The sequence below is a fragment of the Wyeomyia smithii genome, chromosome 2 (genome assembly GCF_029784165.1).
Source record: "Wyeomyia smithii strain HCP4-BCI-WySm-NY-G18 chromosome 2, ASM2978416v1, whole genome shotgun sequence".
NCBI lineage: Eukaryota > Metazoa > Arthropoda > Insecta > Diptera > Culicidae > Wyeomyia > Wyeomyia smithii.
This window is the reverse complement of record NC_073695.1, coordinates 71,250,829-71,278,673: the sequence shown is the minus strand read 5'-3', so window position 1 is coordinate 71,278,673 and position 27,845 is coordinate 71,250,829. Positions and strand designations below refer to the sequence as shown.

The 27,845-nt window shown below is 36.9% G+C and overlaps 1 protein-coding gene across 15 annotated transcripts in view; it reads left to right on the top strand.

The window, feature by feature from the left end:
- Nucleotides 1-27,845, top strand: part of LOC129725247 (collagen alpha-1(XVIII) chain) — a 698,730-nt gene that overhangs the window by 651,761 nt on the left and 19,124 nt on the right. For 11 of the 15 annotated variants that reach the window (XM_055680820.1, XM_055680831.1, XM_055680826.1 and 8 more), the window contains 5 exons: nt 1,285-1,410; nt 2,991-3,017; nt 18,552-18,566; nt 19,399-19,529; nt 26,939-27,118. In XM_055680820.1, the coding sequence (XP_055536795.1) occupies nt 1,285-1,410; nt 2,991-3,017; nt 18,552-18,566; nt 19,399-19,529; nt 26,939-27,118 (479 nt within the window). The remainder of the gene's footprint in view (nt 1-1,284; nt 1,411-2,990; nt 3,018-18,551; nt 18,567-19,398; nt 19,530-26,938; nt 27,119-27,845) is intronic. The other 4 variants (XM_055680832.1, XM_055680829.1, XM_055680827.1 and 1 more) reach the window with 3 other exon arrangements.

Sequence of the window (27,845 nt, the reverse complement as noted above, 5' to 3'; positions counted from 1 at the left end):
TTCTGTCCCTTATTATTATTTTTTTTTTTTTTGAGTCATATAACGTAAAACTAATTCCACCTATGGTTTTTTGTTCTCAACGTTAAAGTTGTGGTGCCATGAAACTGTTCTGGTCGTTGGTTTTGGATGTAAATGCTTAAAATAGCTGGAAATCAGAAAATTTACAGATAATATTCAAGCGCCATTTATCGGACAGTTATCCGGGTACCGGCAGTTAGGTCACTGGTTAATATTCATGATTGTAACAACGCCAATAAATACATACGTTGGTTAGGAATGGCTTGGACAAGTTTTTGGACGATTTTCGGTGATATTGCGTGAAGCTAATTTGAATTATTTAAAATTTAATAACTAAAACCTAAAATTCAGAATTTCTCAGGATCTAGTCGGCTGATATTTTGAAAAATTATCCCAGAGGTGTAGAATAACCTTAAGATTTGATCCCCATACTCGGATTTGATGAACATTTTTCTATGATACCGGAGCAATGTGAAGCACATTTTATACTATAGAAGACATTCTCCACTCACTTCTTTCTCAGCATGAACGCTACGTATAGTAATTTTACCAAACTTCCTCTGTCTGCTTTGTGCTGTGTATCTGCCGCTCATAGAAAAATAATACTAGTATTCGAAGGGCGAACATACATTACGGGCTGATTAATTTAGTTTCGAGATACAAAGCGAACAACGCAATCTACTTTCCTACCTAAATGCTCCCCTCATTTGATAAATACTTAAGAGGCACACAATTAAAGCACTGCACTGAGCTCTGTTGTGTAGTTATGCAATGGGTAAATTCTGTTCACACAATAAAGAGACTACAATAGAGGTTCTTTGTGAATACAATAAATTACCTTATTAGTCCTGTGAGAAAAACTTTTTACGTACATTACGTACATTCAAGTTATTATCGACAGTGATAAATGATCAATTTTGAAAGATTTTTCTCTAAATGCTCTATTGAAATAATAAAACTAGACACCCTCAAAAAATCTGTATGCATAATTTTAATTCGATTTCATTCAGTGAACTCACAAACGGTGAAAGATCGAGATAAATGAAATAGCTAAATCGGCCCTTGTTTTGCAACAAAACAATTCAATGACTCGGCAAATGAAAAAAAAAAAGCTGTTCAAAGTGCTCAAAGTGTTCAAAGTTAGTCCTGATTTGCGCCATGATTATAAAGCTCACCAACCGTGACCTTTCCACTATCACTTTAGCTGTCACCCTACTGCAAAGCACACACGCGATAGCCGCTAACGAATTTCCATTTAAATTTCAGCTTGGTACACTGGTTCCGATCGCAACACCAGCGCCTCCCACAACCACGGTAATACCACCGCCCCGACCGGACCTGCAAGCCTCTAATCTAATAAACAACATCCCGCAGCCCGTTGAGGGTCCAACGGTAAGTTAACACCTGAAATAAATTATTCGCTATTGTCACTTCTCCTTTGAATTACGGATTCAACTAACTTTCAAGTCGAAGTTTTCCCCCCTTTTTCTACCACAGTACCGATGAAAAAAACACAACCCTCTCTTACCAACATAGCATATATCCTCGGGAAATTCCTCCGTCACACCTTCTCTCACCCAATCCAAAAACCGACCCAACAGAAAAAAATCCATATTTCATTACGGCCGGCAGCGCAACACTATCGGAGATAGCAATTCGATTTCAGCATACTTACGGAGAACAAAAAAAACTCGGCATTACACCGCGAGGTGACAGTCCCCCGAATTGGACCATTCTTCAGTACCTCCCCCAAGCGGCCACCGACCCACCTCGGGTCCCGGCTTTTCAGAGAAAAGCCAGTAACATAAAATTTTTGTATACATTCAGCATCCATTCTTCGCGTGGTTCGTAGCGCGCGGGAAAATTTACGGCACAAGCGCTGTCATTGAAATTTATGTTTCATTTTTCTGGAATAATAATCCAATATTTATAATTTAAAACGTCTCTTCATTATCGTCGCCGCTGCTGATAATACCAGCCGTCGTTAGCCATGTAACAGGAGCGAATACACTGTTTGGTCCTACGTCCATCTCGTAGATCATGATGGCTGCCAGCGGCGAGCTCGCCGCGATAAGCCACAGATAATGTGATTTCGCCGTCGTTTTGTCGATTCCAGCCACGTGATAATTTGCATTTGTGCTAGCCACTTCAATTCGTGAGAATACACCAAATGCCGAATCTATTAAGAAAAGAATACTATATATTGTGTTTGAGGAGATTCGAAGCGGTTAGTTCATCAACAGCGCCCGCTCAGTTCGGGTTAATCTTTGTGGGTTTGGTCCTATAGGTTTTAACAAAAATTTTCAAGAGAAAACATAGAAAAGTTGTTAACAGAAAAAAAACAGAAAGAAACGACTTTTAGAATATTGTATAGACCTCCTAATATGTGTTTTTGAGAAAGCTACACCACAATTTTCAATAACTTTTTCCAGTGTATAAAATAAAAATAATTACAATAACACATTTTATTCTTTGAAAAATGCTTTGTAGGTTCTGGAGCTTTTGAGTAATAAAGATAGAAAAACTATCAAAACAATGTTTGTATATTATTATTTTGAAGTTTCAAGTATGCGAGGATACTTGAATTAGCAGTGTAGCAAAAACCCACAAAGTAGAAATCTGATAACTGAGAGGGTGCTGCCAACTCCATAAATAGACAAGCTTCCGTAAAATCCCATTTCTGCTAACCGTTTTCTTTCGTGAGTGACATACCAAAATAGATTATCAGATATTATATTTACCAAATAGTGATATTGTCACAGTGGAGCGGACATGTTCTGTCTCGCCTCAATACAACTTTCTAGACGACCGGAATGAGTTAACAGTTATAACACGAGTTATTCATGTATTGTTGCATTCTTTTCTTTCTCTTTCGCCCTTCATATCTTAACCTGTCCGACCAAAATGCCCTCGTAATACACTAACCAACGACCCACCATTGCGAATATTGTTGTACATATTTACATGCCCAGTTTACGGCGTCCCCGGAATATGAGTCGGTAAATATTTCCTGAATGTTTCCAACCGTGCTACAGTCGTCTTGAGCGTGTAGTTATACTTCCTCACTTGTAACACTTTTTAGCTTCCTGCCATATGTTTTCAAGCTGCTACCTGTTGTAGCACAAAGCACTGCTCCAATGCTCGATGTTTTCCGTTCTCAGTTACACCTTCACGAATGTTTTTACTTTCCGCTTAGATATGATTTAACTTTCCTCCTTGGTTACAAATAGAAGCATGTTCATTCCTTTGTAGCTGCTTTGTAGGATCATTTATCAAAACGCTTTATTTCAAGGAAAACCATAACCGTACCTGTGTATTGCTCTGCGTGCCTATAAAAAGTCGAAACGGATGGTAGTGAAAACACTACACTTAGCGCAAACTCACCAACTTTAATGCTTTTCATACGCACCGCATGGAAATCGTTAAAACTTTTCTTCTGAGATACGATGTAACAGCACTGACAGCGTTATTGTCTCAACTCAAATTCAACTAAACACAAAATTTGCCACCGCTGCCTGATAACCGACAGCGAAATAATAACGAGAAACTTTTCGTCGCACCTCCGAAGCGGAAACGTCAGAGAAAAGAAGCAAAAAAAAAACAATTGAAAAATATACTTTCTCCGGAAGCACAAATAAAGCCTAAATCCCACCAAATCTGACAACCGGTCAAAACTTTTCCTTCTCTACACCCGCCAAGCCGAATGCACACGCCGCTCGACAAACAACAGGGACGACGACAACGAACGGACGAATTGTAATTTATGATAATAAACGATAATTTTATAGCCGACATAATTTTCCAACCCGAGCGGGCTGGAAGCTTGAAGCTCAAAATAACTAAACTGTACTCGCTACCGCTCCCGGCCGAGCCTAGCCTTTGCACGTTTTGACGCGACAAAAGTGACGACAGGGACGGAATTCCGCAGACCACAAACCTTACCGCCGCCGCTCAATCTACCAGCTCCCCTCTCATCTACGCTGAACCTGCTTGCTGCCTGCTGACTTTTGAAATAATAGTCATTTCTGTCCGTAGATGAACTGAAATTGTTTTCCGGCATTTTGCAGTTCGTTCTAGCCTGATATACCTTACTAACTTTTTAGCTGCTAGCGAGGAGGGGGAATCCGAAAAAACACTTTTGACCCAATGAGGCTCCTGTCGGCAGGACGCAACTAGCCGATACCCAACCCCCAAAAACACTGAACGGGGAACGGTCGGGGCATCGGCTAACACTTTTGACACTTTCCGGCGGCTCATTTGATAGTTTTGTAGGGTCTAATTGGGTAAGTGCTCTCTGCAGGTCACGTTACCGTGGGACAGACTAGGCAAGCCGGAAGTCAACTGTGAAATGTGATAGGAAAGTTTTTTATTGAAGACGTTTTGCATTGATGCAGCGTTTTTTCACTCCTTAAGCGCAGTTGATTTGGGTCAAATATTATGATTTTTTTTGTTAGGGAATTAGACTTACGTTGTCCATTGATGTGAAATTTTGTAATTTTGTAATATTATGAATAGTTAACAGAGTTCATTCCCCTGTTACTCTCACATTTGCAAAAAAAAACGAAATGAGGCAACTAAAACTGCCTTCTAAATTAAATCAAAAGCTTGATTTTAACTTGGATTGTGATTACATATTGACTAAATAAACCTGGTTTTATCACTCAGTTGGTAAGACCAGTTGTGGTAGATTCGAGTTTCGGCTCGGGGGAAACTGTTAGTGTCAGTAGGATCGTAGCGCTAGCCCCGCAATTGTCCTATACATTAAACACTCGGCTTCGAAATCTGTGTATAATTTGTATTTTGGTCGATTCATCTGACAATTTTGATATTATCTACATGAAAATCTTAAATCTAAAACTATTGCAACATCCCAGAGCTTGAGATTATTTTGCCAAAAGCACGTGAAACATAACGTCAAGTTCCGGATCGGTGATAGCACCAAGGCTTTGCTTTAAATGCATCCAGTATCAAAAATACTGGACACTTTCGACTTCTATCGTTGTCTTACAAAAAAATAAAAATTTATTTTTATAACAAATGAGCCGAAGTGTTCCTAAATATAGTCCAATTCATGGATAAAACCACAAAATAAAACCAACACAAAGTTTGAAGTTGTGCATTTACAGGAATTGACATTTCCAATTTAACGGTTTGAACAAATTGCAACAAAGTAAATTTGAGTTACAAAAAACCTAATGAGATTCGTTTATCGGGCATTACTAACATTCCTTAGTAAATAAATTTCTGAAAGTTTTTCATAACTTAGAATGGAGTTTTTCTGTTCTCAATACTTCGTAATTTTTTTATGCGAAGATTAAGTTTTCATTTGTTTTAATAGTTGATACTTAAAATCATAATTGCAGTATATCCTTTACTAATTCTGAACAAAATGTAGAAAAGTTATCGAATAGTTTTTCTTTACAACCAAAGGTTTCTGAACAACAATACTTTAATAAAGTGTAGGCTAAACTACTTCTGCATTATTAGCGTCCAATTTCTTTGCTCTTAAAGAGTGGATCGTGTAATATTGTTCTCATATTTCTTCAATTTTACGGTTGTCGCTGATAAGAAAAAATCAAAACATACAAATTTTCATATACCTAATGTTCAATGTTCGTCAAACACTTTTGACACTTTCCAGCGGCTCATTTGATAGTTTTGTAGGGTCTAATTGGGTAAGTGCTCTCTGCAGGTCACGTTACCGTGGGACAGACTAGGCAAGCCGGAAGTCAACTGTGAAATGTGATAGGGAAGTTTTTTATTGAAGACGTTTTGCATTGATGCAGCGTTTTTTCACTCCTTAAGCGCAGTTGATTTGGGTCAAATATTATGATTTTTTTCGTTAGGGAATTAGACTTACGTTGTCCATTGATGTGAAATTTTGTAATTTTGTAATATTATGAATAGTTAACAGAGTTCATTCCCCTGTTACTCTCACATTTGCAAAAAAAACGAAATGAGGCAACTAAAACTGCCTTCTAAATTAAATCAAAAGCTTGATTTCAACTTGGATTGTAATTACATATTGACTAAATAAACCTGGTTTTATCACTCAGTTGGTACGACCAGTTGTGGTAGATTCGAGTTTCGGCTCGGGGGAAACTGTTAGTGTCAGTAGGATCGTAGCGCTAGCCCCGCAATTGTCCTATACATTAAACACTCGGCTTCGAAATCTGTGTATAATAAACATAACGTCAAGTTCCGGATCGGTGATAGCACCAAGGCTTTGCTTTAAATGCACCCAGTATCAAAAATACTGGACACTTTCAACTTCTATCGTTGTCTTACAAAAAAATAAAAATTTATTTTTATAACAAATGAGCCGAAGTCCTAAATATAGTCCAATTCATGGATAAAACCACAAAATAAAACCAACACAAAGTTTGAAGTTGTGCATTTACAGGAATTAACATTTCCAATTTAACGGTTTGAACAAATTGCAACAAAGTAAATTTGAGTTACAAAAAACCTAATGAGATTCGTTTATCGGGCATTACTAACATTCCTTGGTAAATAAATTTCTGAAAGTTTTTCATAACTTAGAATGGAGTTTTTCTGTTTTCAATACTTCGTAATTTTTTTATGCGAAGATTAAGTTTTTATTTGTTTCGGCTCGGGGGAAACTGTTAGTGTCAGTAGGATCGTAGCGCTAGCCCCGCAATTGTCCTATACATTAAACACTCGGCTTCGAAATCTGTGTATAATAAACATAACGTCAAGTTCCGGATCGGTGATAGCACCAAGGCTTTGCTTTAAATGCACCCAGTATCAAAAATACTGGACACTTTCAACTTCTATCGTTGTCTTACAAAAAAATAAAAATTTATTTTTATAACAAATGAGCCGAAGTCCTAAATATAGTCCAATTCATGGATAAAACCACAAAATAAAACCAACACAAAGTTTGAAGTTGTGCATTTACAGGAATTAACATTTCCAATTTAACGGTTTGAACAAATTGCAACAAAGTAAATTTGAGTTACAAAAAACCTAATGAGATTCGTTTATCGGGCATTACTAACATTCCTTGGTAAATAAATTTCTGAAAGTTTTTCATAACTTAGAATGGAGTTTTTCTGTTTTCAATACTTCGTAATTTTTTTATGCGAAGATTAAGTTTTTATTTGTTTTAATAGTTGATACTTAAAATCATAATTGCAGTATATCCTTTACTAATTCTGAACAAAATGTAGAAAAGTTATCGAATAGTTTTTCTTTACAACCAAAGGTTTCTGAACAACAATACTTTAATAAAGTGTAGGCTAAACTACTTCTGCATTATTAGCGGCCAATTTCTTTGCTCTTAAAGAGTGGATCGTGTAATATTGTTCTCATATTTCTTCAATTTTACGGTTGTCGCTGATAAGAAAAAATCAAAACATACAAATTTTCATATACCTAATGTTCAATTTTTCTACACCTAGATAAAAAAAAACCCGAAAACTAACACATTTAGAAAGTTATTAATTATTAACAAATTGATTGTCTTACCCAGGGGAAAAAATGTACCAAGTGATGACAGTTTTTTTGGTGACATTCGAGAGCGTTTCTATATGACAGTAGTGGTATTGGCAAAACGAAGACAGCTGACAGAAAAAATTTGTTTGCGACTATAACGTTGCCGTCTAGTTCCCCATACACAAATGTTTTGCTTTGCGGTTCACCCTATTCCCATGTCAACGAAGGCATGCATGATTGTATATAACATTCGGTATGCGATAAACAAATCCTTCAGTGAACAACCGCTCTATTGCCGAGTTTGCTTCTCTTTGCACGAAGGCTGTCGACAAGATGCTGAACAGTCTGTATTTTACTCTTTACGTTTATTCTTCCTACAGCCTTTAAAACAGCCATCACACGACATTCGTAATAGGTAAATAAAAAAAAGGAGGAAAAATGTCTCCGGAAGTTTGTTTACCGAAATGCGTTGTTTGTGTAGTGCTCACTGTCTGTATAACAAACAGATTCTTTTTACCTTTACATTCGTTATTCCGGAGACATCCTCCAAAATAATGCCGAATCGACACACGAAGCACATTGTTTCATTCCTTTTGTGATGCTTTGTTGCGAATACGTTCTCAATGTGATTACCTGACTGCTAGAGCTGGTAGCTGTCGCAAACACACAACAACAGGAAAAGTATTCTGGGAAGGCAGTAGAAAAGTCTGTACTTTTGGAATTCCTGGTCTTGCCTCGTACTATGTTTGAAAAATCAGAAGAGTTGTGTGCAAAGCCACAAATGCAAGCAAATTTATTCTATTCAATGATTTGCAACAAAAATTGATTGTTTTTTCTGCCTCGGCTTCTATATATAATTTTTTTGTGTATTTTTATGCAAAACTAAATTTCCCCGAGTTTGAATATATTTCAACTTAAGGGGCAACAATGGCGCCATTTTGAATTTTTGAGAAACCGGTAATTTTTTATCTTTTTTCGACGCCATTTTGTTTTAAGGCCAAATATCAAAATTCTAAGAGTTTCTCCACATATTAGCATCTTTTTACCCATCTTTTGAAAAAAAAAAAACAGATCTTAAATGGGACAAAAACTGAGCTCAAAACGGTGATTCGAAACGAAACCGGTTTTGGCATAGTTTTAGTGTATTTCACAAAGCAAAATAATATCGATTATTTCTGAACATTAATGGTAATTCGCTAATATCTTAAAGTGGTAGTCAAATAATATCTTATCTTGATTAAAAAAGTCTCAGAAATCGAATGGTAGGTGTCTGATCTACGTAAAATGTCAGCAAAATGTCGATTTTGTCCCAATTCCCCTGCAATACAAAAAAGGGTTATTTATATTTAGTCTTAAAACAAAATGGCGTCGAAAAAAGATAAAAAATTTCCAGTTTCACAAAAATTCAAAATGGCCCCTTAAGTTGAAATATGTTCAAACTCCGGGAAATTTATTTTCGCATCAAACTTCATCAAAAAATCATACATAGAAGCCAAGGCAAAAAAATTGTTGCACTGTGTTATTTGAGAGATAGAATAGGATGGACTGTCTTGTACACAAATAAAATGAATCTCTATAAATAATGTGGTGGCTCTGATAACCAGGGATTCCAAATGTGTCTGTAAAACGAAGATTTTTAGAGTCCATGTGCAGATTTTTATTATTTTGCTGATATCTGCAGTTCCACAGTTTCTGCAGATTTTTGACATAGTCTCCATACATTTGCGCAGATTTTTTCAAAATGTGTGTGGATTTTTACAGACTTTTGCTTACGGGAGCGAATTTTTGTCGAATCACGGATAGATTTTTTCAGATTTCGAGCACATTTTTCCGGTTTTTCGAGCAGTTGCAGACATTTTTCAAAAACATCTGGCATCTCTGCTGATAACAATCAAAATGGCAATAGGGATTAATTTTGGGTATCTGGATATAATCCCGATTCCGCATATACTCGCATAAGCAATTACTGGATTTTTATCAGATATCGAAACTTGCTGCTTCTGATTTCAAAAAAGCTTATGTAGTCTGTTTTGGCCTCTGTTCATCAACCTGATTATGAAAATACTCATGTTGGGCAATATTTGGTGATTTTCAGAAACCGGAAGTAACCATCTTGAATTTCAAAATGGCGTCTGGAGCCGATTTTCAGCCTCTGGGCATCACCTCGATTCCGGAAATACCCATATTGAATGGCGTTTGTTTACTTTAGGCTATTTTCCGGCTGTTTTTGGACTTTGAAATTACTCTTTGTAAACAATGCTGGTTCCGAAACTTTCTATAATCGCATATCGGTCCCATCTTAGTTTTCGTCATGTTGAGAAAGCTATTTTTCTTGCTCAAATTGTTTTAGTTGTTGAGCGTGGTTTATTCCCATATTTTCGACATAATATTATGAGATAGAGATTTACCATAACTTCTCTATAAAAACGACAAGAATGTAGGTGGGACTGGTATGCGATTATAGGCAGAAAATATCCATATTGTATAGTATTTGACCTTGATGTCAGCTATGGTTGGTTGAAATCTGCGTTTTTAACATGGATCGACATTTTTCAATAGTACAATGGTTTATGTCATAGAAATGTTAATTCTCTGCATCGTGATAATTTCCTAATCGATTGTTACAAAAACGAAAGAAATCTGTTACAAACTAACCAAGAATAAGCATTCGATATTGGACAAAACTTATTATATGTTCCTGATTTGAACTTTCCTTTTGCACCCTTGAAAGGTTGTCGGAGGACGTACTTCTGAGTCAAACCTTTTCAATTAGCTTTTATTAGCTTTATTTATCATTATGTGCTCGACAAAAAAACGCCCTTACATGCCCGACGGGGTACCCGGGTACCCACGAATTCAAATTTATATAATTTTGGCAAATTTCATCCGATTTTAGTAGTTTTAGCATCAAAATATTCTTTAACTTATCTACTTTGAAATCAGTGTCAGCGGTTTTTTCAATTTGCGAAAATCCGGTTTTCCGGGGACATGTTCCGACACTGAAAATTTTTATGAATCATTGACAATAGGGTAACGGGGGTATTTTGGCCAGCTTTGGAAAGTGATCGCACAATTTATTAAAAACAAACACAATTTTTCTACATAACAACTTACTCTATCATACCATACCAAGAGCTAAGTGTCTATTTTAACATACATCGTTCAACAATGCAATATATTGAAAAATATCCTAGAAATATCACAATTTCTACGAAGTACTAAAAACATATTTTGGTCCACCAAATTTTTATTTTCGCCCATCTCTATACTTAGAGCCGTGTATGGAAACATTTCGGATTATTTATGTTTTAGATCATCATCGGTATTTTTAGAGCAGAAATAGTGGGTTTGAGTAGGACATCCTTCTGCTGCGATTTAAGGCATCTAAAAATGAAAAGATAAGGTTTATAGCGGTTTGACAGGCATTTTAAGCCAATTTCATATCGTTAAATGTGATAAATTAAGAAGTAATTACCTGTAAATGGTCACAAGCTGTTTCTTTGTTCAGCGCGGAACTGCCGAATGGCAAACAAATCGCTGTCAAAACTTGGCATGGCCAAAATATATTCGCCTTAGAAAGAGACCTACACATTTCGGCCATGCCTTAAATTACTGTTTTACCTTTTTCCAACTTGTTAGAGTATGCAAACTGTTTCTATGATATTTTGTTGAAGTTACTACAACAACGAATTGCTTTGAAAGCATACCTATTTGTTACAATAGCTTCTGGACGTTGACTATATTTTACCACTTCCTCTTGGTATTGGGTTGACTTAGCCATGACTTTGAATATGTATGAACTAATTCCAAAATAATGCTTGCTAGAGTCAGTTTTTTGCCGAAAATTATAGTGTAGTTTGATTCTTAGGTGTGTTATTCAAATGATGCATGCATAGTTTTCTAATATTCATTGAATTTATCAGATAAAATGCGTAAAATGTTAACGAGTGGGCCAAAATATGCATGTGGGCCAAAATACCCCCGTTACCCTATTATTAGTACAATTAAAATTGATACCTCATATGAGTACTTTCGGGAACCGAGATGATGCTTAGAGAATCAGTGTCAGCGGTTTTTTCATTTGCGAAAATCCGGTTTCCGGGGATACGTTCCGAAACTGAAGAATTTCATGACTCTTTGACAACACTATCAGTACAATTACAATTGATACCTCATATGAGTATTTTCGGGAATCGAGATGATGCTTAGAGAGCGGAATTCAACTTCAGATTCCATTTTGAAATTCAAGATGGTAACTTCCGGTTTCTAGGAAACAGCCAAAATTGACTAAATACCTCCTCATAAGAATACTTTTGGAATCCGAACTACGTCCAGAGACCTACAACGAGCCCAGCGGCAATTTTACGTATCTGGAAAAGATTCAAATATGGCTGATACATGTCGTTGTGGTAAACAAAAAATTGTCAGTATAGCGATTGATCTTTGATTATTTCCAGAGATTTGATGAGGATTCAACTCCAGTTATCAATTTTTATTCGATGTTCATGTTTTTACTATTTACGTCGTCTGCTGTGAAAACGCTTGCAAGTTTATGTCTCAGTTTTTTATTTTGCCTCATGCAATATTCGTGCTCATTTTCAGTTTTTAATTTTGCTTTTTTAATTCATCAGCACCTCAGCGTGATAATAAAATTCAAAGCACTCTATTTAATTTCATTTTGGAAACCCACATTAGTCTCCCGAATTGTGAAAATATTTTTTTAGATGACTTCTAATCCAAATTTTAGAGGTTACCATGCAATAAAATGGAAGGTCATTTATTATGGGCAACGTTATTAACTTTATTTAACATTTTAAACATTACAACGGTGTAATATTTTCCTCTCTTGCGTTGTAAAGATAATAAAATTTGCAACAAGCGCTGTAAAGAAAATGGGTTTTTCATCACAGTAACAATTCCGGATGTGAATTAATCGCCTTGCGACGTAAAGACATGAACATCAGTATGAACCTCAGCAAAAAGTTACGTACTGCGTTAACCTCATCTTAAAAACAAATATTAAGCGAACGATCGACCGAAATTTGCTGTGCAAAGTTTGCAAACATAAAAGCAACTTCAGAAGTATTGTTGTGTGCTTGCTTTGTGTATGTCGCGAGCATCACGCTGGCAACTTATATGCTCTGCCCACTAAATCTATCCAGTGAAGGTTAGGTTTTCAAATGCCGTTTACACGTTTCAACAACAAATCCAACATCGCGAATTACGTTGTTGGTGTAGAATTTTTTGAAACAGCGATGCAACTTTAGTTGTTGCTTGTATCTTTACAATCTCATCGTAGTAACATAAGATGTTTATTGAAACCTCAGAATTTCATTAGTGCAACAAATAATCATGATTTATTTTTTTATTATGTTTCAGTTGTTGCTTGGGAAATATGGCTATTTCTGGATTCGGGATGATACCTAGAGACCGGAAGTCAATTTCACACGCCATTTTGAAATTCAACATGGTGACTTCCGGTTCGTCTGGTCAGTGAAATCGTTCAAAATTTCAAAATGGCGTCTGGAGTTGATTTCCGGTCTCTAAGCATCATCCTGAGTCCGCTAGAATCGCTTTAGGGCAACTATTTTGACCAGACTTCCCGTGCACGCGCTTTTTTTTTCAAGCGACGAGAGAAATCTTTCTCTCGCTCGTAGAATTTCCATGCATGTGCGACGAGACGAGACACGTCACATGCAATTTGCAGGTTGCTCTTTCGCTTCTCTTTCGGTTCGGATTGCGATGCGCAAGGCGATGTTTCATCGCACTACGAACTGAGCGAGACGCCCGTACTGTACATACTTGATACAGCTCGTGCGCTACAGCTCGTGAGACTTTCTCGTGTGCACAGACTTCCTGTACACGCGCTGAAACGACGAGAGGTTTCCTTTCCTTTTTTTCTTCGGTAAAAGACTGCGGCGCACCACACGTTGTCTTATCGCTTTACGAACTGAGCGAGACGCCCGTACTGTACCTTAGTAAAACTGTATATTAGAGAAATGACAAAGCACTCACCGTTGAGGAAACTGTCAACATCAAAACGGGCGAGCTGTATAATTTTGCATTGCCGTTATCCGTTTTGATGTTGACAGTTGCCTTAACGGTGAGTGTCTCTGCGTCTCTCTGGTGTAGCGAACCTATACATTAGAGAAATGACAAGACACTCACCGTTAAGGCAACTGTCAACATCAAAACGGATAACGGCAATGCAAATTTATACAGCTCGCCCGTTTTGATATTGACAGTTGCCTTAACGGTGAGTGTCTTGTCATTTCTCTAATGTATAGGTTCGCTACTCTGGTGTATAGGCTGCCTACCGTACCTACATACGATATATGCCGTCAGACCCTTCTGAAGGTGTATTAATCGGAAGAATTCACAAAACTATATTACTACGATTAGATTATCACGAACCTTCAGAACCTGATTTGCAATATCTATACACTAAGGTCGCTTTTACGCGGTTTTTTTACGTGAATTCCGGAATTTACGCGGTATTTTTTTTTTCTTGCGGATTTCGGTTTCTCTTCACTCGGATTGCAGAATTTACGCGGGTTTTTTTACGCGGATTCCAGAATTTACGCGGTTTTTTACGCGGCATGTATCCCCCGCATAAAAAGCGACTTTAGTGTACTCAATTCGAAAATTCTATCCAACATCAACATGTACTAGAAAATATAAACAATTTCAATGGTTTTACTATTTTTAACTCCCGAAAAACTTATGTTGTAATTTCAAACCACATTTTTTATCCTTAGAACTACAAAACAGAGTTCTATCATAAGATAGTCAATGACATCTAAACCGACGAAAGGAACACTTCTTTTAACCAACGTAACACTCTGCATCCGGTGCATTTTCGTACCGTTAGCTTAATAAGTATAGTAACAAAACGTTCTTAATTCATGTTAACAAAAGTCGGATGAATTATTCATAGAATTTTGAATTGATAAATAAATGAACTAGGTTATATCATTGATTATTCTAACGGTGTTTTGATGCATGCTGCTATAACACGGTAAATGAAAAAAACATGAAATCCCCTGCCTGTTTCCTTCTGCGCAAAATCAAATTCCTTCTCGCACCATTAGCACAAAGCAACATGCGAGGCAAGCTCGCGAGACGAGCTCACGAGAATTTGCACGCAAGCTGTCTCAAGTACGCGACGCCCATGCACCGCACTCGTTAAGTTGAGAGACGAGATATCTTCGTGTACGTCGCAATAAAAATTCCCATGCGACGAGACGTGGCTCGTACGGATGGTAAGTTTTCTCGCTCGCACGCTGCACACAGCACGAAGCGACTGAATGAGAAACGAGACTTGTAGCGCAAAGCACACTGTCTCTTCTTTGTGCGAGCGAGATTTCAGGAAGTCTGATTTTGACCTTGATGGGTACCTTATTTTTCGCTTATGTCAACCAGTGTTATTATTATTGTATTTTCCTAGACTAATCATTGGATAGCCATTTATGATGTGTACAAACCCATATGCCATGCTATGCTATGGTAAAATTAGTGAAATCGTTGCTAAGAAAACCTTGGGATAAGGTTGACTACCATGCATATAAAGTAAAATCATTCCGAACTATGACGAAAGTTGAAAGCTGTATTTTTCACTATAACTCCACTATAATTTTTCACTATAACTTCACAATAACCCTATAACTATTTAAACCAATTATTCAACTGCCCTTACTTACTGTAGCAATTTAGCTGTTAAAACTATATTTTTTTCAGTGCACTATTTGTGTCTAAAATAGAGATGTTCTACCACAAAAATGCCACAAAAAAAGTTGTCAATTCTATATCATTTTTTCTGAAAGCATCATAGCGAATCATACCATCCACAAAATTTCAGTTTCAGTTTATCGAAAGTCTGTAAGTTTTGAAAAAAAAAATACCTTGAGCTTGAACGACCGCACATTTCGTAGTTGCTCCTCCGTGATGGATCTGAGCTAGTAGAGTTGCACAGAGAACCACGTATATAGCAACTCGGGATTCAGTAGCTTCCGCTTTGTATAGATGTCAAACGACGCGATCGTATACGACGCGCACGGAAAAGCTATCCACCACCCGAAATATCAAAGAATATCTTCCAGAAGTCAAACGCACTTCAGCGGATGCGGTTCTTCGAAAAACATCGCGTTGTCATTAATTTAATCACGACCGAACGAAATTTACTCTGACTAAAGGGTCACTACACTACGAAACCCCATAGATGAGCAGCTTCACCCGGGTTGGGTACGCGTTTACACCGAAGCATTACGCGCGACTCAGTTCTAAAAAAAAATCACCTACTGGGAAACAAAATAAGTAAGAGCAATATTATAGCAAAAACGGAATATGAAACGGTTTGGTTTAAAAAAATAGTTAGAGAAAAGTTTTCGATAAATTAAGAAAAATTTTAGATACAACGAAAAAAAGACATTTTTGTTAGCAAGGTTCGTGTATCTACATTATTGATCGTCAGATATTACTCAAGAACAGTCAAAAATCCATAAAAACAAATTAACGCTAGTAACATATAAATGAAACTTCTGTATTCGGTCTGACTTTGACAGTAGTTTTTCTGATTTTCCTTGGTATAATTCCTGTATTTCATTTAAAAAAAACATTCGGAATTTCCAAACAGTTATAGTGGCATCCTTTTCTTTAGAAAATAAGACAAAATAGATCGAAGCTCTGTTATCGTGAAATTCACTGTTGACACACACCACTGAATATTTAAAACAATTGAACCTCAAATTAACTCGGTATGAAGTAGGAGACAACCCCTTTGGAAATTCCGTCAGATCCTGGAAGAAAGGTGTCTCAGCTTCAAACATATCTTTTTATTCAAATCTGCAGGTGTTGACTTAATAATCCCAGTATTGTTAGTGAAGCAACACCGCTAACGTTACTAAAGAAGATTTTAAGCCTGAGCTACCTTAAGTCTAAACTATATTCCATTGAAATAAAGGTCAGTGCGGGTTATGCTTATACCGAAAGTGGACAAATGAAAGAGGACAAACCCAAAATCTTTTAGACCCATTAAATTGTCTTCGATTTTGTTGAAGACTCTAGAAAAAGGGTTTATTACACACATTGTGTTTAGGTGACCAACCTATCACTCGATCAATAGTGGTGGCTGATCATCCTGCATGACACGTACCACAATTGAGATATGCTAAAACCGTTCTCATCCTTAGACGCAGTAATCTAATTCCTCGAACAAAATACTATAAGTTAACATAGCATTTTTCTTTGTATAAAACAATGATTTCATGGGATATTTTACTCAATCAAAATAAACTGGATATGCCTTTTTGACTATGTTAATTGACTAGGAGTGTCTCGATATTGGCCATAAGATAGTAATAACTTCACCCTTCAGAGACGCGCCGTTTTTGGAAAGCCAGTTTGTTTTAAAGGCTTAACTTATTTAAATAGCGAGGCTTCACCTTGACTCAAATACTACCTGATGTATGAAACATTCTTCCATTTTGATTAAAACTGATCATTTTGTCTGGTTATAGTAAACGGTGATATATTTAAGCTCTTTTCACTGTTCTGTTTTCGACGCTGAAAAGCATTTAGGGGCGGGGACATATTCTAAGCAGCTTCAGGAACCGCCTGTGTATTGAGACGAAATATTCGAAATGTGTTGGGTGAAATTCAAACAGAAGTATATCAATCTGTTCTCTATCTTTTTCTCTGTCAGAACTTGTTTTCAGATTGTAAAACTAAGTTAGCAAACATTAACAATAATCAATTAATAATCAATCACCCCGAACCTATTTTAAGCAGTTTCCATCTGTTTTGCAGGCGTTTTTTTCAGCACCCGAAGTGGCTGCTGAATGGCTGCTGAATGGCTGCAATATAGGTCGATTTGTTTCGAATGGTGATTTCTGTGTGATTTCTTTGTAATAAACGGTATTTCTTATATTCGTAAGACAGCTAGACAATCAAAGTTTTCGTTTCCATCATTGAAATTTTCGATATTGATCAAAATCCAGGAGTTTAAGGTCTGTTTTCTTCGAGTGATTAAAATAGGCGCCACTGCTTGAGCCGTTCCCTATCCTATTTAGGATAAAAGTGATCACAGCTCCTCGAAAGCGATCCAAACAATTTTAATGGAACAATTGAGCATTTACAAAGGGAAAAACACCATCTGCCAACACTACTAGATTCTGCATGACAACCAAATTTTATTATTATGTATGCTCACACAAAAAGTGCTTATCAAACTGGTACAAAAGCTTCCCGAAAGGGATAATATCTTCCTTATAGCTTTGCCAACGGAGCAATTTACTCATAATAACGGCAGCTTCGGCCGGTCGATTTAAAGTCGCCTCGTTCCATCGCGGCGCATTCTTGGAATTTTTAATTCCGCCACAACTTCGAACCAATGAGCTGGAAATTCTGCTTCCCCCTTCGGTAGAACTTGAGTTTCCTTCCCACCGACATCCACTTCCAATTATGGCCGATCAATTACGATTATATTTCCGCTATTTCACATCTCCGTACCGAGATCCTGATTCCTTTTCGCCACCCAATCATGGGCCCACACACAATCGCAGTACGGCGCAGGCCACGATAGCATCATCATCTTCACCATCATCAGCAAAAAAAGCACTCAAGAAAAGCACCAGCTAAAACGCTCGTTCCTTGGCACTTTTCTACTCGCTACGCGCTAGTAGCATAAAATCGAATGTCTTTTTTTATTTTAAATTCTGCCACCGTCATTAGAATCGCGATTAAAATAATTGAATTCCCGCAATTACAATTCAAGATAACGACCTGCTCACCATCCCTTTGGTTTGGCTTTTTGCCTTTGCCCATCGCCCTTTTTATCACACTCCCATTTCAACCTCCTTTTTTACAGCACCAATATCTGCGAACTTTGTGTGTAAAAAGCAAAAAAAATGCATTTTTTTGTTCTCTGGAATCCCTAGAAAACTTGTCTCTCATCGCAATGTCTTTTTCTCAATCTTATCTTTGATCCTCACCCAAAAATATGAACTGAAAAACCGAAAACTCTCATTTCACCGAACTTCTTCTCCGCTGGTGTCTGTGGGTGGTGGAAAACGGTGCAGTGGTACCCCAAGATGGTAATGATATTAATATGTTGCCCCCTTACCCTTCTCCTAGTCGTTTGTTGTTTGCATTCATAAAACTCCCTTCGTTCGCCAGAATGGTTTCATACATTAGGGTATCCTTTAGTGGCGATAAATTGACACACACAAGAAAATTTGGACTTAAGCATTTTAGAAACCATTTTATTTTTTTGTCAATGAAATCACGGGTTTAGTTGAAAAAAACAAAACAAATTCAGACACATCCCAGCAAACGCAAGAAGAAGTGAAAAGGAACACCAGCTTTATTTTTATGTTCCGATTTTACAAATAATCCCACTTCATTAAACTGTATTTTTTCCCTGTAAAAAGGACGAATATAAAAAAAGTCATCAAGCATCTGTGCAATATACCCGCATCATTATTTCAGCATCACGAATTAAACTGTTTTGCAGGCAAATTTTGCATCAACGAAATATTTCCAATTCTTTTCGCTTCTTTTACATTTTCGTAGCATAGCACTCTTTACATTTGTAGGATTATTTGGTTTATAAATAATTTTACTATTGTTTCCAGTAACTGTCTCCCTCTCTCACGCTGAGTATCTCCTAAGTCAAATGCCAACTGCCACCCAGGCTGGCAGCGAATGAAAACTCAACCTCCTAACATCATTGAATCAACAAAGTTTTTTCACCGCCGCGTTCGATTATTTTACCTTGTGGAGAAGATTTTTCTCGGTACTGCCAGCCAGCCCGGAGGGCAGTCAAGAGCAAAACAATATAAAACAAATTAACAAACCGTGCTTCTGTTAGTCTTTAGGTTGATTTTCGAGCGCCATCTGAACGCATTCTCATTTAATATTCAACAGTTGCGGATGGCGGCACTTAACGAACCGTACACCGGCGATTTGCAAGGCATCCGGGGGGCCGATTTTGCCTGCTACCGACAGGCGAGGCGTGCCGGTCTCCTGGGGACGTTCCGAGCGTTCCTATCTGCAAGGTAAGTGGTTCTATCACTCTATAGCGGACCGAGTTCTTCGGTTCTTCGTCTAAGTTTTCTGTTTTTAACGAAATGGAAACTTTCCAGCTGCTGTGCATAGACCAGAAAGTACCAAGCGCATACTTCACAGTAGAATATTTCCATTCGTAACAGTTTTCCTAATTTTATAAATTTATATTCCACGAGACGTCCTGATTTCAATATACCGTGAAGCGGCCTTCTTTTGGTTAACCTTAGCAGCATTACCCACCAGATACGAAACTAGATAGCCTTCTGTCGTCATGCCCCGTAAAGAAATAGCGGTGCGGTGCGCTTCACCATCGGAATTTTGAAATGCGAAAAACGCTTCTAATTAGATTTTCTGTGACTGTTTCGGTTTTGTTAGAGATACGCATAGCAGCGCGCTTGCAGACTCATTTTCCACATCAATCAAGAAATCAGAACCGACGGGAAACAGAGATCCCGATTGGGTTGTCGGGGAATTCATCGTTTCAAATGAGCTTTGTGGAATGAAATGATACGGGGAAAGCTCTGGCATTAGAGGCAATTTTCAACCCTAGCAGTTTGTTGCTGTTCGCTGGAGTGATCTAACACTATGTTTCCAAATTCTTAACCGGCTTCCACGAAAGAGAAACGAAAGAGAAAATTACTTACTAACACGCTGAATTGAACTTAGCCTAACTGCTACTTAAAAGCTTTCCTATCAAACGAAGTTTTCTTCTCTTTTCTAAAACATAATATAATTGGAAATATACTCTGCTTTTTGCACGCAGCTATCCTCGTCACTTTAGAATCGAAAATTTCATTTCCATTTAGGCAATGCACCGAATAAAATTTTTATTCTCTCAAGCTCCTCTTACTCTGAAAAAAAAAACAATTCGCGCCAAGGCGAGTAGCCGTAAAAACAACTGATGGAAATGGCGATAAAAATTTTATGATCTTTCGCAATGATCACACGTTTTCTCCGGATTGCAGGGAGGTTGCCTGCATATTTGGCACTTCCTAGCGTCGAAGGTTGCATAATGTATAAATTACCGTTGGCGAAAGTGTATCTCGTTCGGCTTCCGATTCCGCTTGTTCCGGACTGTGCTGAGTGTGAAAAAGGAAAAAAACGGATTGCCTGCCGAAGGAAGGTAAAAATTTAAATCATTCTTCGGCACAGGTTTCGGAATTGAATGTTTTCTCAGGCAGGTAACAGCTGAAGAAGAAACACAGAACGGGCGGCAACAGAGCAGCCGATGATGATTGCAATCATGCTGCAAATTCAATGAATAATAAAAGTGCACAAATGCATCACTAAATAATTCAAATCTACCGATATAACGAACGTTTCGAACTGCTTGCTTCTTTCCCCGGTGCAAGACGGCCGTCTTATTCATTGCTAAGCAAGTGGCAAGAAACGGCATCACAGAACTGCAGATTCCATGGCAGCTTGTTTAACAGAAGATACAACCGGAGTGGCCTGGCCGTGCCCGCTGCATGCACCATTGGAAAGACACATATGCAAATCAAGTCGCACGGTGTTGAATAGTTTCATTTGGGTTGCCTTGAAGTGGTGTATTGCTTTAGTGGGAGTAAAAAACTGCCAAATTGAATTCATCTTTCTAAACGATTATTGGCTTTTCATTTGCAGACGTTGCATTTTGATACTTCTGTGTTGATATGTTTATTGATTTTTTAGTAACACTGAATTTCATTTAGTTTCCTCTAATTTTTACTTATTTCCACTCTACTCTATTTTATCTATTTCTATTTTATTTCTATTTCTACTTCTGCTTCTACTTCTACTTCTACTTCTACTTCTACTTCTACTTCTACTTCTACTTCTACTTCTACTTCTACTTCTACTTCTACTTCTACTTCTACTTCTACTTCTCCTTTACTTCTACTTCTACTTCTACTTCTACTTCTACTTCTACTTCTACTTCTACTTTTACTTCTACTTCTACTTCTACTTCTACTTCTACTTCTACTTCTACTTCTACTTCTACTTCTACTTCTACTTCTACTTCTACTTTACTCCTACTTATGCTTCTACTTCGACTTCTACTTCAACTTCTCCCCTAGCTCTATTCTACTCTACTTCTACTCTACTCTACTCTACTCTACTCTACTCTACTTCTACTTCTATTATATTCTACTCTACTCTATTCTACTCTACTTCTACTCTACTTCTACTCTACTTCTACTCTACTTCTACTCTACTTCTACTCTACTTCTACTCTACTTCTACTCTACTTCTACTCTACTTCTACGCTACTTCTACTCTACTTCTACACTACTTCTACTTCTAACTCTTCTACTTCTAATTCTTCTACTTCTACTTCTACTTCTACTTCTACTTCTACTTCTACTTCTACTTCTACTTCTACTTCTACTTCTACTTCTACTTCTACTTCTACTTCTACTTCTACTTCTACTTCTACTTCTACTTCTACTTCTACTTCTACTTCTACTTCTACTTCTACTTTACTCCTACTTATGCTTCTACTTCGACTTCTACTTCAACTTCTCCCCTAGCTCTATTCTACTCTACTTCTACTCTACTCTACTCTACTCTACTCTACTCTACTTCTACTTCTATTATATTCTACTCTACTCTATTCTACTCTACTTCTACTCTACTTCTACTCTACTTCTACTCTACTTCTACTCTACTTCTACGCTACTTCTACTCTACTTCTACACTACTTCTACTTCTAATTCTTCTACTTCTAATTCTTCTACTTCTACTCCTACTTCTACTTCTACTTCTACTTCTACTTCTACTTCTACTCTACTTCTACGCTACTTCTACTCTACTTCTACACTACTTCTACTTCTAATTCTTCTACTTCTGATTCTTCTACTTCTACTTCTACTTCTACTTCTACTTCTACTTCTACTTCTACTTCTTCTTCTACTTCTACTTCTACTTCTATTCTACTCTACTCTACTCTACTCTACTACTACTTATGCTTCTACTTCTACTTCAACTTCTACCCTTACCTCTATTCTACTCTACTTCTACTCTACTCTGCACTACTCTACTCTACTCTACTCTACTCTACTCTACTCTACTCTACTCTACTCTACTCTACTCTACTCTACTCTACTCTACTCTACTCTACTCTACTCTACTCTACTCTACTCTACTCTACTCTACTCTACTCTACTCTATTCTACTCTACTCTACTCTACTCTACTCTACTCTACTTTCCGCTTATTTCAGTTTATTCCACTTATTTTAGTACATTCCGTTTATTATTCGATTCGTTTTAATTCATTCTATTATGTTTATTGTAGTCCATTTTACTTATTTTAGTCCATTCCACTTATTCTAGTTTATATCACTATATTATAGTCTCTACTCTCTTCCCAACTCTTCTTTGAAACATAATTTTTTTAAGGGGTAATATCTACCAAATGCTCGAAAAACAAGGCTTTTTCATGATTTTTTTGTACATGGCATTTGAGATGTAAGGTATGTAAATAATATATAATTGGATTAGGCAACTCTTGCAGAATAGAAAAAATATTTTTATTGCTAACTTTTTTTTACAAAATGGCGGCTGTGCAGTGATTGCCGAGAACCGCTTTTTCAAAAGTTCTTCCGCGGCGAGCAGTAGAAGTCGTGCCCAACGTCACCTATAACCAAATAATTTTTTTTCGCTAGTGCAGTACACATGATTATATTTTTAGAATTTTTCTTCGCAAAATGATAACGGTTAGAAGAAAAAAAGATTTTTGGGACAAAAAAAAATCGACTTTAATTGTTTATAACTTTTGTTGTTGTTAATCATTCACCAAAATCGTGTGTACTTCACTAGATTATCTAATGAAAAAGCTACAGTTAAAATTTTAAGTCAATCGCATGTAAACTTTTTCAGTTCTACTGCTCGCCGATTTTGAAAACATGGTTTTGAGAAAAACGCGTTTAAAGTTTCAAAATGCTCCAAATCTAAAGAATCACAATAATAAAGCCACTAATAATTTTTTACCTTCATTCAGCTATCCCTGCGCCCTAAAGTTGTCCTTCCTGGGCTTTATTTTCCTCTTCTTCCTTTTTGTTATTTGAAGTGGATGTAGTCCCTTTCGCGATATCAGACATGCGATTCTCAGCGACTTTGCCGCGGTTGGCGTCGGATCCCACGAAAAACTCAAACTTGTAACTCATATTTAAGTACTTTTAAATATAACTCACAGTTAAAAAGTATAGAAAAACTCAAACAAAGAATGTACACAACGAGAACGGCTGATCGACTAAACAAAGGGAAATTGTGAGTAAACACGTGCTGTAGAGACGCTATAACGGTCGAAACTTAATGCAGCGACCTCTATACTTCAAATTTGAAACACGATAACGATCATAGATAACTTCTGCTAGTTTACAAAGCCTAGAAATAAAAAGAAAAACGAGCATCGCCAAAATAAACGAAAAATAATATTTTGGAGCATAAAAGTTGTTCGGTAAAAATTGATTTAAAAGAATTTTGAGTTTGGATCAGTACTTGGGCGATGTAGATTTAGATTCTAGGATAGTTTCAGCATGATTTAAGCAAATAGAAGAAAATGACAAGAAAAATTTTTTTTTTGGTAGATATGACCCCTTAAGTGATGTATATATTATAGCATAGACGTTATTCAAATCAATGTATCTTCGAAACTCGAGACCAGCTGGAAGGGAGTTATATTGATCATTCATTCCAAAAATGCAGGATTTTCTTAAAACGCTCATATTTGCCAAATTATTTTTGGATATATCTCAAAAACGTATACATTTAGAAAGTTAGTCGTCAAGAGCATTATGATTTGAAATTATCATTAGAATCATACTCACTACAACCTCAAATTTTTTATAAACAATTTTTTCAAACTCAAATTTAGTTTTTATTAAAAATTTGAACCCTACAATTCATTCTCAGACAGTTTTTCTGTACAGCTGCTCAGTGTTGCTGTGAATAAAATTTGATTAATTTTGAAAAATTTGTGTAATTTTATTTGTTTTTCAATTCCACAAAACAATTAAGTTCAAAATACTTCCAACAGGGAGCCACGTTTAACAACACTAAAGTTTTTTGCTGCTTTAAACAAGTGTTTATTTCCACATTGATTCCATGTTGCGAAACGAAAAAACGAGATCTGCTTGTTGCCACAGAACACCCGAGAATTGTCAAAAATGAACGACGTGTCGAGACACGACCATTTTCACTTTCGTTAAAGCGGAAAGAAGGGTAAACTTTCATTAGTTTTACAGTTTCACCCGTGTAACGTATCTGTGTAGGTACAGTATGCCAGAACCCAGGTAGCATCATTTCCCTTTTCACCATGTCGACAGTTCCCAAAGCTGCAGTGGTTATTGTTCCACCGTAGGGTTAAGCGCTAATTATCACCCCGTTGCGTTGGTAAGAAGAAAGAGAAACTTATTTGCACCGGAGTTAGGAGCACATTGAGAACTCATTGATCTGTGTCATTGTTCTATCAACCATGTTGGCTCTAGGCGCTTAACCTTAGAGAACAGAAACAAACTAGGGGTAAGCAGGGTAAGACCGCCCCCTTAAGCAATTCTGTTTATAGAAAAAAAGGTTGCGGCTGCAATTTAATTTTTTCTATGCTAAGATGCTCTTCTATTCAATACCCGCATCTAAAAAATAAGTACTGAAATATTTTTATTTATTTTCTAGCTTTTTCTTCAATTTAAAAAGAGCATTGAAAATGTGCAGATCTTTTTCATGCGGGGTAAGCCCGCCCACCAGCGGGGTAAGATCGCCCACCATCTGTTGAGGATAACAAATATTTTTGGGGCCAAAACGGTTGGATTTATCGGTATTGTGTCTTTGGCAAAGTTGCAGATGGTATTATTTTCTTTCAAAAAAAAGTGTACACTGTGAAAAATCTTTAAAAAAAATATTTTCTAAATTTTAGGTAACCTCTTGTGGTTTTCATAATAAATAGATTTTTCAAAATTGAGGTTTATCAAGATATTCAATTTATAATTTATAATAATGCCTTTAAGTTGAAAATAAATACTCATTAAACCTGTCTGTATGATTTTTACGAAGACTTATTATGTATAGAGTAATAATAATAGTTATTATTTTTTTATTTATATTTCAACTTTTTTTCTGTTTTTTAAGAACAAAATTACTATCTGCAACTTTACCAACGAGTCTATACTAATCAAATGAACAGGCAAAAAAAATTTCTTCACAAAATTTGAACTATTAAACTTCATTTTACTCCATGATCCAACAACCATCAAAGTTTAGCTAACTTTTTGTAGATTATGCAGGCAAAAACATAATTATTTTGAAATAGTTTTTTTTATTCTATTATTTTATCTTTTTTTTAAATTTTTTTACAGTGTATACTTTTTTGGAATGAACAAAACTACTATTTTTACTCTGCCGAAGGCTTCATACCGATCAAACAAACCGTCCTGGCTCTAAAATTATTTTCGTTCATTAATACCATTATTACACGAGTTTATTTTTTTCAAAAATAATCTAGGTAAAAAATATCACTAGAAAAGCTTCAACCAAATCGAAAACGATCGATTAACTTCGTTGTCTTATGTGGCTAGGAATTGCTTTACTTATTCCTGTCAACATTCCCTTTGTAGTGTCGAGGCATTTGGGTCTTAGAGTAAAACAAAAAATAGTTGTATACATGGCGGTTTTACCCCATATATAGTGGGCGGTTTTACCCCCGATGGAACATTTTCATATTCCACCGAAAAAGTAGTAAAAATTACAAGATTACTCACGGTTTTCGATATTTCCGAAAGAAGACAGATTCAGGCAACCGAAAAAAACGTATGTTCACAAACAAAACAATAGATTTTTGAGGCAGAAAAACCTTAAGTCCCGTTGCCGCAGAACAATAGCACATTGACCGGTTGCCAGTTGAAAGTTAGTTTTTGATTATTTCTGTGACCGTTCGCGCACTATCACAGCAGAAAGGGGTGCAAAATGTTATGTTATTATATTGTAACGTATCTTCTAAGGAAGTTTTTCAATTGTTATATAACTTGGCAGTAAAATTACGAAGGGCGGTCTTACCCTGTTTACCCCTACTGATGTGGTTATGCTTGTCGTCATGCGGTTCCGTACACTGAAATGAAAAATACCCCACCGTGTGTGGGTCGATGTAATACAGAATTAAATACTGCAAGTGTAGGTGAGTGGAAAAAGGGAATTATGCTTGTACTTCATCTAGAAAATGCCGAGCAGAGCTGGTTCACTTGCCAAGAATTGTACGGGTGAGCGGAGTTGAAGCGCTGGTAAAAGTTCACTTTGTGGGATATGTAATGAAGTTTCAGACCAACAATTCCAAAATTAAGGCACTGAAAGTTTCCCTTCCACAGTTGAACTGACAATTTTAATCGCAACCGTTATTAATTGCTTTATTATAATTTTACTCCTCTATAGGATTCAAAACCTAGACGCCATCGTGCGGATAGCAGATCGCGATCTTCCAGTAGTGAATACCCGGGGAGATGTGCTGTTCAACTCGTGGAACGGCATGTTCAACGGCCAGGGAGGTTTCTTCTCCCAAGCCCCCCGGATATACAGTTTCAGCGGGAAGAATGTCCTCACCGACATTGCTTGGTAAGTATTATATATGTGCAAACAAAAGATACGGCGTCATCATCATGACATTTGCTTTGGCAAATTACCTATATGACATTTCGCCGAATAATCTTCCTATTACGAACGGGGGTGGCAATCTATTTCCTCCAATAATGGTCACACAGTCGAGAAAAAAAAAACACACCATAAATCAGATTTATATCGTTTCACACGAAAGATCGTTGTCTATTGCCTATCCATCGTGTTGCGAGCAGGGAAAAAAAAACAAGCCCAAAACACACGCACATTTACTAAACGGTATTATCATCAAACATAATGGTCATGTCGGTGGTGGCACACCAAAACCGTGTCACAAAGATTGAATGTCACCAGTCGGCCATACCAGCCATAAAAGCGGAGACTCATTGCGACACAAGTGATAGGTCGACGATGCTCATTCAACATACATAGACATTTCAACCTGGTACTCTGTTTCGAAGTAAAACTTTGGTTTTTATTGTTTAATAAATTTGTCATTAGATGTTGCGACAATGTCATTCAAATCTAAGGTTCATAACAAAAAAAACGCGAGCAAAGGTTAATCGTGTCGAGTTGTAAATAAAACCAAAGCAACTTCTTCATCGTAAGGCTGTGCGAGATTTCGAATGATTTCGTATAATTTCGCAAAACTCGAAATTTCCCGAAGTTTCGCGAAATTTCGGTTTCGCGAAATTGCCGAAAAATTTCGTTGAATTTCGCTAAATTC